This window comes from Pristiophorus japonicus, chromosome 18 (assembly GCF_044704955.1).
Source record: "Pristiophorus japonicus isolate sPriJap1 chromosome 18, sPriJap1.hap1, whole genome shotgun sequence".
NCBI lineage: Eukaryota > Metazoa > Chordata > Chondrichthyes > Pristiophoridae > Pristiophorus > Pristiophorus japonicus.
Genome location: NC_091994.1, coordinates 42519510 through 42532593, shown reverse-complemented (window position 1 = coordinate 42532593; position 13084 = coordinate 42519510). Strand labels below are relative to the sequence as shown.

The following is a 13084-nucleotide window of genomic DNA, read 5'->3' as shown; positions in this document are numbered from 1 at the left end:
GCCAAAAGTGGGCAGAGGAAACATTACAAGGACACCCTCAAAGCCTCCCTGATAAAGTGCAACATCCCCACTGACACCTGGGAGTCCCTAGCCAACTACTGCCTTAAGTGGAGAAAGTGCAGGTGGGAGGGCGCTGAGCACCAACTCTCATCACCGAGAGCGTGCAGAAAACAAGCGCCAACAGCGGAAAGAGCGTGCGGCAGCCCAGTCCCACCCACCCCTTCCTTCAATGACTAACTGCCCCACCTGTGACAGAGTCTGTGGTTCTCGTATTGGACTGTACAGCCACCCAAGAACTCATTTCAAGAGTGGAAGCAAGTCCTCCTTGATTCTGAGGGACTGCCTATGATGATGATGAGAGGCTATAAATTTAAGATCATGAAGGGGTGAATTTAGCAGAATTTCATATATATATATATATATATAAAATCCACAATAGCTTGTCAAAGGGAAGTGGGTAAATAATTGAAAAATAAACACTTGGAAAGGGTGGGGGAAATGGGATTAAACATGTGGCTCCTGTGAGAGCCGGTGCACATGCGATGTGACAAATAGCCTCTGTCTGGTTGTGAAATGGTTTCCTCTCCATTTCTTGTCTCCACACAGCTAGATTAAACCATTCCCGGATATTCCATCTGCCTATTATCTCAATCATCCATTTTTTTCCCTTCATGATCTGTTACAAGTAACTTTTCCAAATAGCGAACCCCTCAACAACGTTCCACCTGGCTCCCACAGTGTGTCATGTGTTGAGGGGTTGGGGGTCAATCTGAACAATTTAATGGCTGGGGTGTTGCAAATCAGATTCACTGACCTCCATGCCTGTCCCTCTGATTTGCTCTCCTGTTGAGGGAGGCTCTGCTCGAGGCAAGATTCACCCCAATTTCAGCTTTATTTTACAAAGTTTCAGGTAGAAGATTAAACACATTGTGGGTATCATGAACACATTATAGGTAGGATAATTACCTTTGTGACTATAGGCACATTCATAATGAGCAGGTAAAGATCAGATCAAAACTACAAGGAAAATTTCACCTGACATTACTTGACACCAAATATAAATATTATAAACACAACCTTTAATTCCATAATGTTTTTCAAAACTTTATTTTCATTTACATTACATGTTAATGGTTGCAATTAAATATAGAAATATTAACTAGTGTAATCCATAAATATATACAGAATCATTTGCTTTTCTATTGTTTTCTACTGATATTCCCGTGTGCCCCCGCTAGAGGACAACATGACAAGTGGAATCAAGTTCAATGATTTGGGCAGCGTTAACTTCATTCAGCCAGAGCAGCAAGAGGTTCTATAATTGATCTCAATGCCCCTCCTGTATTTGTGAGGGAACACTGAGGCTTCCTGCTCCTGTTGATTATACATACGCTGCCAGTCCGAGTGAGGAAAGGGAACGGTTTTGCTCGGGTAAGGGCAGGAATAGGTTTTGCGATGTTGTCCTCCATCCTCAAGTAACCTGGCGGAACTCGGTTTAGGATCACAGATGAACAGGGGTTTGGGGTGAGCTACTTGAGGGGGAGGGAGAAAATCAAGGAAAAAAGTAAAATAATTCTGTTCTATGTTATGAGATATCATTGCAACCTATATGAATGGATTCAAAATTGACATTAAATTATCAAAATTACTTAACATTAAGGGGCCGAAATTGCCCCTTCCGCCCTGATGACCTCACATCCACCCTGCTCCAAAGCGAGCTGAATTTCCCACCTTATACATTGGGAACGGACGGTGCACTAAAAAACCGGTAGGTGCACTCTGTTTTAGGTGGAGGACAATTTCATCCCCCAAGTATATGTTTAAATAAATCTCGTAAGATCTATTTCACAGCACTGCTGGTTACTCCGCTCAGCTTTGTCATAAAGCATATGTTTGTGTCAACACGTAGTCCTATAATAACGTGACACGAGCAGTGGTGTTATTTAGGAGGAAACTGCACTCTAGTGGTGAAGTTCAACCACTCACTGCTCGTACTTCCACTTTGTGAGATTATATCCAAACTACTCTAGTTTGGGTGCACTTTACTTATCTATATATCATGTGTTGCCCTGACAATTGTCAGAATAAGGGAACATAAGAAAAGCCACTTAGTCTATTAAAGGACAGACCATGTACGATCCACTCTATCATGGACTCTTAACAAATCTATTTAATCTCCTGAGGGAAGATTCTGCAAATTTCCCCCGGGACCCCACTCCCCCACCTGCCCAAAATGGCTATCAAGCAAAAACTCCAGAATACCATCCTAACTTTACATCATACATTCTCAGCCCCAGACCCGTTCCTCCTCCTCCTCGCAATCATGTTCCACACAGGGGGTGATTAAACTCTCTGTATTTGCAATAATCAATCCCATTCCTGAACAAGTATGTGTCTTTTTTTTTTAAATAAGGGCATTAATGGAAAGTGGTTGAGGGCAAGAAAGAGAAATCTCTAACTTGAGGCTTGTTCGTTTTATCATATTCGATCCAGGTTAGATCACTCACTCCTGCAATGTTCATTCTCCTCAGCATTTTAAGAAACGAGATCTTCCCCTCCCCCTCACAATTTTCTTTTCTTCAATGATATTTAACATTTGCTTTCCACTTTTAAAATCTATCCTTTACAACATCATTTTTGTCCCTCGAATCAAAATATCAGAGGCTAGGCTATATCCCTCATCGGATAAATAAATAATACAATGAATCATGAAGAGCATTAATACATAGGCACTCTTTCTTCACACAAATAAGCTCCATATAGAGCTACAATATTCCCTGGTTAATTGATAAGTAAAGCAGTATGCAAACTTTATTACTGAGTTGCACATTAATTTCAGATATATTTCATATGAATCAGCATAATCTCACCCACTGCCCACCACATTATTTGTCTATTTTAGCAGTTAGACCAGAGACAAGAGTTAGAACATTGGAGTTCACAGCAGAAGACGATGGAGTGACAAAGCGCACGTGAATTTCAGCTCATCCATCTCAGTCTTGGTGACTCTTGTAAATTCTTAAACAGGTCATTAGACATGATAGCTTCATACCAAAAGTAAAAACCCAGATGAAATTTAGGTAGGTCCTTCACGTAGGTCCATACAAGGCAGTGGCACAAAAGTCCACCATGTCATGAAAATGAATGCATACAATCTTGCTCAATTTAGTACAACAAAAAGTGGACAACATCCCTTTTTAAAAAAAAAAAAATTCAGAACTCTTATTCACAGCACAATTTGTGTCATAATGTTGACCATCTCAGTTAACGCAATGCTGCCACAGCCACCATTGATTAGGAAATGCAGCAATTGGCAATTATCAAAATTCATGCAGGTATCAGAATCAACATTAAACATAGTTTTTGCGAAGAGGTTTGGTTTGATGTTATCCAAAAGGGAGTCAACCAATTTTAATATCAAGATGTTACATGCTCAGACATGTCACAACATGTTTGACTCAAATTTCATTTCTTCACTTGATGCTTCTCTACTCCACTGATGAACGTGGACCTTATTGGGAAGAATCTCACTCATACATGGCTGCCCTTCTCTTCAACTTTGCTTGGAGCTCAGTATTAACAGCTGCTGGAGAAACCATGGAATGATTACAGCATAGGAGGCCATTCAGCCCATCAAGCCCACACCTGCTCTCTACAAGAGTGCTTCAGCTAGTTCCACTCCCCTGCCCTTTCCTAGTTGCCCTGCAGATTTCTCAGGTACTTATCCAATTCCCCTTTGAAAGCCACGCTTGAATCTGCCTCCAGCACCCTCTCGGGCAGTGCATTCCAGATCCTAACCACTCACTCCCTAGAAAAGTTTTCCCTCATGTCGCTTTTGGTTCTTTTTTAAAACCACTTTCTCAACCTGTCCTGCCACCTTCAACGATTTGTGCATCTATACCCCCAGGTTTTTGTTCCTGCATCCCCTTTAGAACTGTACCCTTTGGTTTATGTTGCCTCCTTGTTCTTCGTACCAAAATGTAGCAGAATTGGTAAGGTGAGTTAGCTCTGAACTTACATTTATTAAAAAGATTTCCCTCCAATTTTCTCCTCTCCTGATGCTGGCTCATACTGAGACAGGCACAGGCCATCAGCCAATATCTCACCCAAATGGGCCATTCTACACATTTAAGCCTATATTCAAATGTAGGGACATCACAGCTGAGCCAAATCCTGTCTTCAGCCAAAGTCCAACCATGTACATTTTACAATGGCTATCAGAAACAGGATCCATGGCTGATTTATCTCCTCCAGCACAGGAGCATTGAGGACAATTTGTAGTTCCCTATTACACCCCACCTGCTATTATTAGCTAACTCAGCACAGACCAGGAATCAAACCTGGGCTCTTGTGATCTGAATGGCTCAAAGTCACACACTGTGAGCTTACCATTTGAACTATCAAGGGCTTCCAAATACTGATCTAGATATACAACACCACGATACTCTAGCAGGATGCCAGACACCGAGTAGTGCTCTACTCAGAACTCCTTCATGGCAGATGAGCCAAAAAAAGGTGGGCAGAGGAAAAGTTACAGGGACACCCTCAAAGCCTCCCTGATAAAGTGCAACATCCCCACTGACACCTGGGAGTCCTTGGCAACAGACCACCCTAAGTGGAGGAAGTGCAGCTGGGAGGGCGCTGAGCACCTCAAGGCTTATCGCCGAGAGCATGCAGAAATCAAACGCAGGCAGCGGAAAGAGCGTGCAGCAAACTAGTCCCACCCACCCCTTCCCTCAACTACTATCTGTCCCACCTGTGATTCTCGTATTGGACTGTTCAGCCACCTAAGGACTCTTTTTTAAAGGGAGTGGAAGCAAGTCTTCCTCGATTCCAAGGGACTGCCTATGATGACTCGAGCATGTTATTGTGGTGCGCACTTCGAACAGCAAACTTATTAAATTTGGCCTGTGCTCCAAAGTATCTAAACAAAAAGGTTACAATAACTATCAACATGGAAACCAGAATTTTTTTTTTTTTTTTAAAAATGAATGTTCCCAGTAGAGATCTTCACTTGCTGGGAACACAGAGCAGGAATTTGTGTGTGGAAGTCCATGGGTCCCATAGGCTCTTCCATCCATTCATTTGGCTGAATAAAAAAATTCTGCAGCAGCTCACTGGCTGCATGGCCAAACAGCATGCCCTCTTAGTAAATGCAGGTTTGCAAACACAGCCTTTATAATTAAACCTTGCCTCAGCTCATCTGTTGCTGAAACCCTCACCCATGCATTGGTTACCTCTAGACTTGACTATTCCGATGCTGGCCTCCCATATTCTACTCTACATAAACTAGAGGCGATCCAAAACTTGGCTGCCCGTGTCCTAACTTGCACCAAGTCCCGCTCACCCATCACCCTCGAACTTGCTGAACTACATTGGCTTTCGGTTAAGCAATGCTTCAATTTCAAAATTCTTATCCTTATTTTCATATCCCTCCATGGCGCCTCCCAGATGTCTGCACTCTAATTCTGCCCTCAAACATCCGATTATTTAATAATAAAAAAAAAATTAAAAAAAAAAAAAAAAAAAAAAAATCGCTCAACCATTGGTGGCCATGCCTTCTGTTGTCCAGGCTCTAAGCTCTGGAACTCCCTGCCTAAACTTCTCCACCTCTTTTCTCCTTCAAGAAACTCCTTAAAACCTACCTCTTGCCAAGCTTTTGGTCACCTGCACTAATTTCTACTTATGCAGCTCAGTCAAATTGTTTTAGCTCAATACTCCTGTCAAGCACCTTGGGAAGTTTCACTACGTTAATGGTGCTATATAAATACAAGCTGTTATTGATAGGTACATCAATTTTATAAGGGTATTGAAAAACAATACATCATTGTTTTAACCACTTCTCTGCTTACCATGTGTTAATCCCAGGACTGGGAGAGTATTGGACTGGCAAGATTTTGGATGTGACCGAGTTTTTGGATGTGGAGGAGTTAGCATCTTCTTGGGTAAAGCTACAAAAAGACAAGAGTCAGATGTTCAACAAGACTGCACCGCCATGGTCTTCTGTAATGTGATCTCGCATAGGTTATAATATCTCCATTTACTTACTGGTTAGGGTATCAGATTAACAATTAGCTCCCGAATATCTAGGACTCAGCATTTTAATGGCTCGGGTAGTGTACCCCTTCATCCATGTGCTACAGAATTCCAAAATGGAAGTTCTGTGTCATTGCACTCAGATTTCCAATTTTAGTCGCAGAGGGAGGAAGTGCTGAACAGAGCCCGGCTCATCCCCATAGAAATGGGATAGAAACATAGAAATTAGGTGCAGGAGTAGGCCATTCGGCCCTTTGAGCCTGCACCACCATTCAATAAGATCATGGCTGATCATCCACCTCAGTACCCCTTTCCTGCTTTCTCTCCATACCCCTTGATCCCTTTAGCCGTAAGGGCCATATCTAACTCCCTCTTGAACATATCCAATGAAATGGCATCAACAACTCTCTGCGGCAGGGAATTCTACAGGTTAACAATTCTGAGTGAAGACGTTTCTCCTCATCAGTCCTAAATGGCTTACCCCTTATCCTTAGACTGTGTCCTCTCGTTCTGGACTTCCAACATTGGGAACATTCTTCCTGCATCTAACCGGTCCAGTCCTGTCAGAATTTTATATGTTTCTTTGAGATCCCCTCTCATCCTTCTAAATTCCAGTGAATACAGGCCCAGTTGATCCAGTCTCTCCTCATATGTCAGTCCTGCCATCCCAGGAATCAGTCTGGTGAACCTTTGCTGCACTCCCTCAATAGCAAGAGTGTCCTTCCTCAGATTAGGAGACTAAAACTGAACACATTATTCCAGGTGAGGCCTTACCAAGGTCCTATACAACTGCATTAAGACCTCCCTGCTCCTATACTCAAATCCCCTAGCTATGAAGGCCAACATACCATTTGCCTTCTTCACCGCCTACTATACCTGCATGCTAACTTTCAATGACTGATGTACCATGACATCCAGGTCTCGTTGCACCTCCCCTTTTCCTAATCTGCCGCCATTCAGATAATATTCTGCCTTCGTGTTTTACCTCACATTTATCTACATTATACTGCATCTGCCATGCATTTGCCCACTCACCTAACCTGTCCACGTCACCCTGCAGCCTCTTAGCGTCCTCCTCACAGCTCACACTGCCACCCAGCTTAGTGTCATCTGCAAACTTGGAGATATTACACCCAATTCCTTCACCTAAACCATTGATGTATATTGTAAATAGCTGGGGTCCCAGCACTGAGCTCTGCAGCACCCACTAGTCACTGCCTGCCATTCTGAAAAGGACCTGTTTATCCCGACTCTCTGCTTCCTGTCTGCCAACCAGTTCTCTATCCACATCAGTAAATTACCCCCAATACCATGTGCTTTAATTTTGCACGCCAATCTCGTGTGGGACCTTGTCAAAAGCCTTTTGAAAGTCCAAATACACCACATCCACTGGTTCTCCCTTGTCCACTCTACTAGTTACATCCTCAAAAAATTCCAGAAGAGTTGTCAAGCATGATTTCCCTTTCATAAATCCATGCTGACTTGGATCAATCCTGTCACTGCTTTCCAAATGCACTGCTATTTCATCCTTAATAATTGATTCCAACATTTTCCTCACCACTGATGTCAGGCTAACTGGTCTATAAATTACCCATTTTCTCTCTCCCTCCTTTTTTAAAAAGTGGTGTTACATTATCTACCCTCCAGTCCATAGGAACTGATCCAGAGTTAATAGACTGCTGGAAAATGATTACCAATGCATCCACTATTTCTAGGGCCACTTCCTTAAGTATTCTGGGATGCAGACCATCAGGCCCCGGGGATTTATCAGCCTTCAATCCCATCAATTTCCCGCCCAATAAGGATTTCCTTCAGTTCTTCCTTCTCACTAGACCTTCGGTCCCCTAGTATTTCTGGAATGTTATTTGTGTCTTCCTTTGTGAATACAGAACCAAAGTATTTGTTCAACTGATCTGCCATTTTGTTGTTCATGACAAATTCACCTGAAGCTGACTGCAAGCTACCCAAGTTTGTCTTCACTAATCTTTTTCTCTTCACATATCTATAGAAGCTTTTGCAGTCAGTTTTTACGTTCCCAGCAACCTTCCTCATACTCTATTATCCCCCTCCTAATTAAGCCTTTTGTCCTCCTCTGCTGAATTTTAAATTTCTCCCAGTCTTCAGGTTTGCTGCTTTTTCTGGCCAATTTGTATGCCTCTTCCTTGAATTTAACACTATCCTTCATTTCCCTTGTTAGCCACGGTTGAGCCACCTTGCACATTTTATTTTACTCCAGACAGGGATGTACAATTGTTGAAGTTCATTCATGTGATCTTAAAGGGTTGACTGTGGATAGGCAATGGCAAACATTTAAAGTATAATTTGCCAGTCTATTCTAGCCAATTCACATCTCCTACCATTGAAGTTACCTTTCCTTAAGTTACCTTTCTGAATTAACTGTCACTCTCCATCTTAATAAAGAATTCTACCATATTATGGTCACTCTTCCCCAAGGGGCCTCGCACAACAAGATTGCTAATTAGTCCTTTCTCATTACACATCACCTAGTCTAGGATGGCCAGTCCTCTAGTTGGTTCCTCGACATATTGGTCTGGAAAACCATCCCTTATACACTCCAGGAAATCCTCTTCCTACCAGTTTGGTTAGCCCAATTTATATGTAGATTAAAGTCACTCATGATAACTGCTGTACCTTTATTGCACGCATCCCTAATTTCTTGTTTGATGCCATCCCCAACCTCACTACTACTGTTTGGTGGTCTGTACACAACTCCTAGTGTTTTCGGCCCTTTGGTATTCTGCAGCTCTACCCATACAGATGCCACATCATCCAAGCTAACGTCCTTCCTTACTATTGTATTAATTTCCTTTTTAACCAGCAACGCCACCCCACCTCCTTTTCCTTTTGGTCGATCCTTCCTGAATGTTGAGTTCCCAGCCTTGGTCACCCTGGAGCAATGTCCCTGTGATGCCAATTATATCATATTAATTAATTGCTGCCTGTGCAGTTAATTCGTCCACCTTATTATGAATACTCCTCGCATTGAGGCATAGAGCCTTCAAGCTGCTCTTTTCAACACACTTTGCCCCTTTAGAATTTTGCTGTAATGTGGCCCTTTTTTATTTTTGCCTTGGGTTTCTCTGCCCTCCACTTTTACTTTTCTTCTTTCTATCTTTTGCTTCTGCCCCCATTCTACTTCCCTATGTCTCCCTGCATAGGTTCCCATCCTCCTGCCATATTAGTTTAACCCCTCCTCAACAGCACTAGCAAACACTCCCCCTAGGACATTAGTTCCGGCCCTGCCCAGGTGCAGACTGTCCAGTTTGTACTGGTCCCACCTCCCCCAGAACCGGTTCCAATGTCCCAGGAATTTGAATCCCTCCCTTCTGCACCACTCCTCAAGCCACGTATTCATCTGAGCTATCCTGCGATTCCTACTCTGACTAGCACATGGCACTGGTAGCAATCCTGAGATTACTACCTTTGAGGTCCTACTTTTTAAATTTAACTCCTAGCTCCCTAAATTCAGCTTGTAGGACCTCATCCCGTTTACCTATTTTGTTGGTACCTATATGCACCACGACAACTGGCTGTTCACCCTCCCCCTCCAAAATATCCTGCAATCGCTCTGAGACATCATTGACCCTTGCAGCAGGGAGGCAACATACCATCCTGGAGTCTCGATTGCAGCCACAGAAAAGTCTATTTATTCCCCTTACAATAGAATCCCCTACCACTATAGCTCTCCCACTCTTTCCTGCCCCCCCCCGTGCATTGGGATGGGACAGACTTCCAACTTTCAATTCGCTAAACAGTGCTGCTCAGAAATCCTGCAGTTTTGGCAGCCACTAAACTGAAAACAGGTTCTGTTTATTCCCCAATCAACATCTCAGAGTCTATCCTCTGTTCAATCAATGTCTGGTTCTGTTATGTATGTAACTATGTAATACTTGCCACTAGAGGACGCAACTTTTGGAGTCCTAATGACACGTGCAGGGCCAGTATAAAAGATTGGCTACCATGTTGTTTCAGCACTCTGGAGTTGTAATAAAGACTAAGGTCACACGAAGTTTGGCTCACAGTACTCAGCCTTGTGGAGTTGTTCTATACACAACAGGTTCGAGGATTATTGTCAGGAATGCTGCAATATGGAGTAATGTGACATGGATCTGCACCAGCAATTTCCATACCACGAGCTACTGGCTTTCAAATCATGCCACTGTGGTAGCGGAGTAAATGCCAGACACTTCCCCACAGGATAAACACACAATTATAAGACTAAAAGTTGTATTAAGGACACGACTGCTGCCAATGAACTGGAAGTAGTTGCACATGCGCAGTTCCCATGGGTCTTTTTGTTGGTTTGTTGTCACCAGCCTGCCCACAGATTAAAGACTTGCATTTATATAACGCCTTTCATGACCACCTAGCATCCCAAAGCGCTTTACAGCCAATGAAGTACTTTTGGAGTGCAGTCACTGTTGTAATGTGGCAAACAGCAAGCTCCCACAAACAGCAATGTGATAACAAAAGCAGTTTATCTGGTCATTATGTTGATTGAGGGATAAATATTGGCCAGAACAGCAGTGAGAATTCCTCTGCTCTCCTTTGAAATAGTGGTATGGGATCTTTTACGTCCACTTGAGAGCAGACGGGGCCTCGGTTTAACGTCTCATCCGAAAGATTAGCGAGAGCGAGAGCAAGGTGAGGGTTGGAAATTTCAGGATGTTGACAGATTGAGAGAGAGTTTGATTGAACTCTTGCTGAATACACTTATCGCCATCAGCTCCTGTCAGTTGTGGTGAATATTCATTTTTCAAATTTTGGACCTGACAGTTATGCGCAGAATGCTTCTGCGTAGCTTCCAGTTCGTTGGCAGCAGTCACTGTGTTGTATTCAATAGGACCCTTTCATTCACTGTACAGAAGCTGGGATAATCCTGTCTTCTAATAGCAACCTCTTGCGTTTGTGGAACACCAAGACAAGGAGAGGGAACAGCACTGAATCCAACATCACAGTTGGCAAGGCTGTGAAACGAGTTGCCAAGGCAAGTCCAACTGAGCCCCGCTCACTGTATTCCCAGTATCTCAGCCTAGATTTACATCAGTGTTTTATCTTTTTTTTTTTTTAAAACTTACCTTGTATTTTGGGTTCTTTCAGCTTCTGGATTTCTGAGGAAAGAAAAAATATGTTATATTGTCAAATCAAAAAAGGATTAAACATAAAGACATACAACACAAGCCTGTGATCATAGAATGAACCAGCACATTGTGTCTGTGCTGGCTCTTTGAAAGAGCTATCCAATTAATCCCACTTACTTGCTCTTTCCCCATAGTCCTGCCAATTTATCCTTTTCAAGTGTATATCCAATTCCCTTTGAAAGATATTACTGAATCTGCTTCCGCTACCCTGTCAGGCAGTGTATTCCAGATCACAACTCGCTGTGTTAAAAAAGTCTCCTCATGCCCCATCCCCAGATTTTACCAATTATCTTAAATCTGTCTTCTGGTTACCATCCCTCCTGCCAGTATAAACAGTTTTTCCCTATCTACTCTATCAAAACCATTTATAAATCTCCCCGTAACCTTCTCTGCTCTAAAGAGAACAATCCCAGCTTCTCCAGTCTCCATTCTGGCAAATCTCCTCTACATCCTTTTCAAGGCCTTGACATTCTTCCTAAAGTGTGGTGTCCAAAATGGGACAATACTATAGCTGAGGTCTCACCAGTGATTTATAATGGTTAACCATAATTCCCTTGCTTTTGGATGCTATTCCTCCATTTATAAAAAGGATCCAGTCTGCTTTTTAAAAAAAAAGCCTCATCAACTTGTCATGACACATTCAACGATTTGTGTAGGTGAACCCCCAAGTCTTTGTTCTTGCACCCCCTTTAAAATTGTACCATTTCATTTATTTTGCCTCTCCTCATTTTCCTTCCAAAATGTATCACTTCTCCACATTAAATATCATCTGCCACGTGTCTGCCCATTTTACCCACAATGGGAATGCTATCCAATGCACCCATGTTATAATCAAAGTTGGATATGGAGCATTTGCACCACTCAATCTGCAGGCAAGTTACATTGGCAATTTGAGATGGTTTTGTGCTATGGGACTGTGCCCATTCAGACCTGGCGTGAGACTACACCAAATTCATCAATAAACATTTGAAACTCTTACCGTGGAAGTGCAAAACAAATAGTTAAAGCTCCAACAAGCGATCTGCCAGTGAGTTGCGAAGCTCAACTCATCATAGGGAACTATACAGCAGAAGCAAAACACATCTCCATATAGAGGGAGAGTGTGGAGTCGGGGAAGAGTCATTCTGGGTCACTTCCTAATGTCTAGTTGTAGAGCAGTGTGGGCAGGGTCTGGAAGTATGGTCGCTTGCGTGCCCTCAGTATGGTTATGGCACGGTTAGGGGGTCAAAAGAGCGAAGAGTATAAATCTGCACTATACAATTTAATTATTGTCAGTCTTCCCCTCAAGGCGTCAACTATTGTTTGGTTCCAGTAAAAAAACAAACACACAAATACAGCAATGTGGTTGACTCGTAACTCCTCTCTGAAATGGCCTCGGAAGACACTCAGTTGTATAAGGCGGCTCACCATCACCCTCTCGAGGGCAATTAGGGATGGGCAATAAATACTGGCCTTGCCGGCAATGCCTACATCGTATGAATGAATTTTAAAAATTCCAGTACACTTTAGGACAATCTTGGCTGGTTGGCAACCCTAAACACAGGCAAGGTCAGTAAGACAAGGAAAGGAGCCCAAGCTCAGTTTGGTCTGTACAGCACAGCTCCTCAGTTTTTGGTCATCTGCTATAATTTCTTCTTATGGGCTTGGTGTCAAAATGTATTTGTTGTCTTTTAACACTGTTGTGAAGTGCCTTGGGACATTTTACTACGTTAAAGGCACTATATAAATACAAGTTGTTGTTGAATTTCCCAAAGCAGCCATGGGCAGGGTGGAGGGGGGGGCGCAACTGAATTAAACATTTCTTGGAGATTGGGGCTTGGTAAATCGCCATTTGTCTGATTTCAGTAAAGACCAATATCGGAATTGAAACTTATTGCTGAACAGGT

General features: G+C 42.8%; 1 protein-coding gene across 4 annotated transcripts in view; it reads right to left on the bottom strand.

Annotated features, from left to right (window-relative positions):
* Nucleotides 1-1138: 1138 nt before the first annotated feature.
* LOC139229220 (signal-transducing adaptor protein 1-like) overlaps nucleotides 1139-13084 on the bottom strand; it is a 51863-nt gene continuing 39917 nt past the window's right edge. For 2 of the 4 annotated variants that reach the window (XM_070860877.1, XM_070860878.1), the window contains 3 exons: nucleotides 11136-11168; nucleotides 5853-5951; nucleotides 1139-1529 (listed from right to left, as the gene is read on the bottom strand). In XM_070860877.1, coding sequence (XP_070716978.1) covers nucleotides 1294-1529; nucleotides 5853-5951; nucleotides 11136-11168 — 368 coding nt within the window. In that variant the 3' untranslated portion in view covers nucleotides 1139-1293. Of the gene's footprint in view, nucleotides 3587-5852; nucleotides 5952-11135; nucleotides 11169-13084 lie in introns of all 4 variants that reach the window. The other 2 variants (XM_070860879.1, XM_070860880.1) reach the window with 2 other exon arrangements.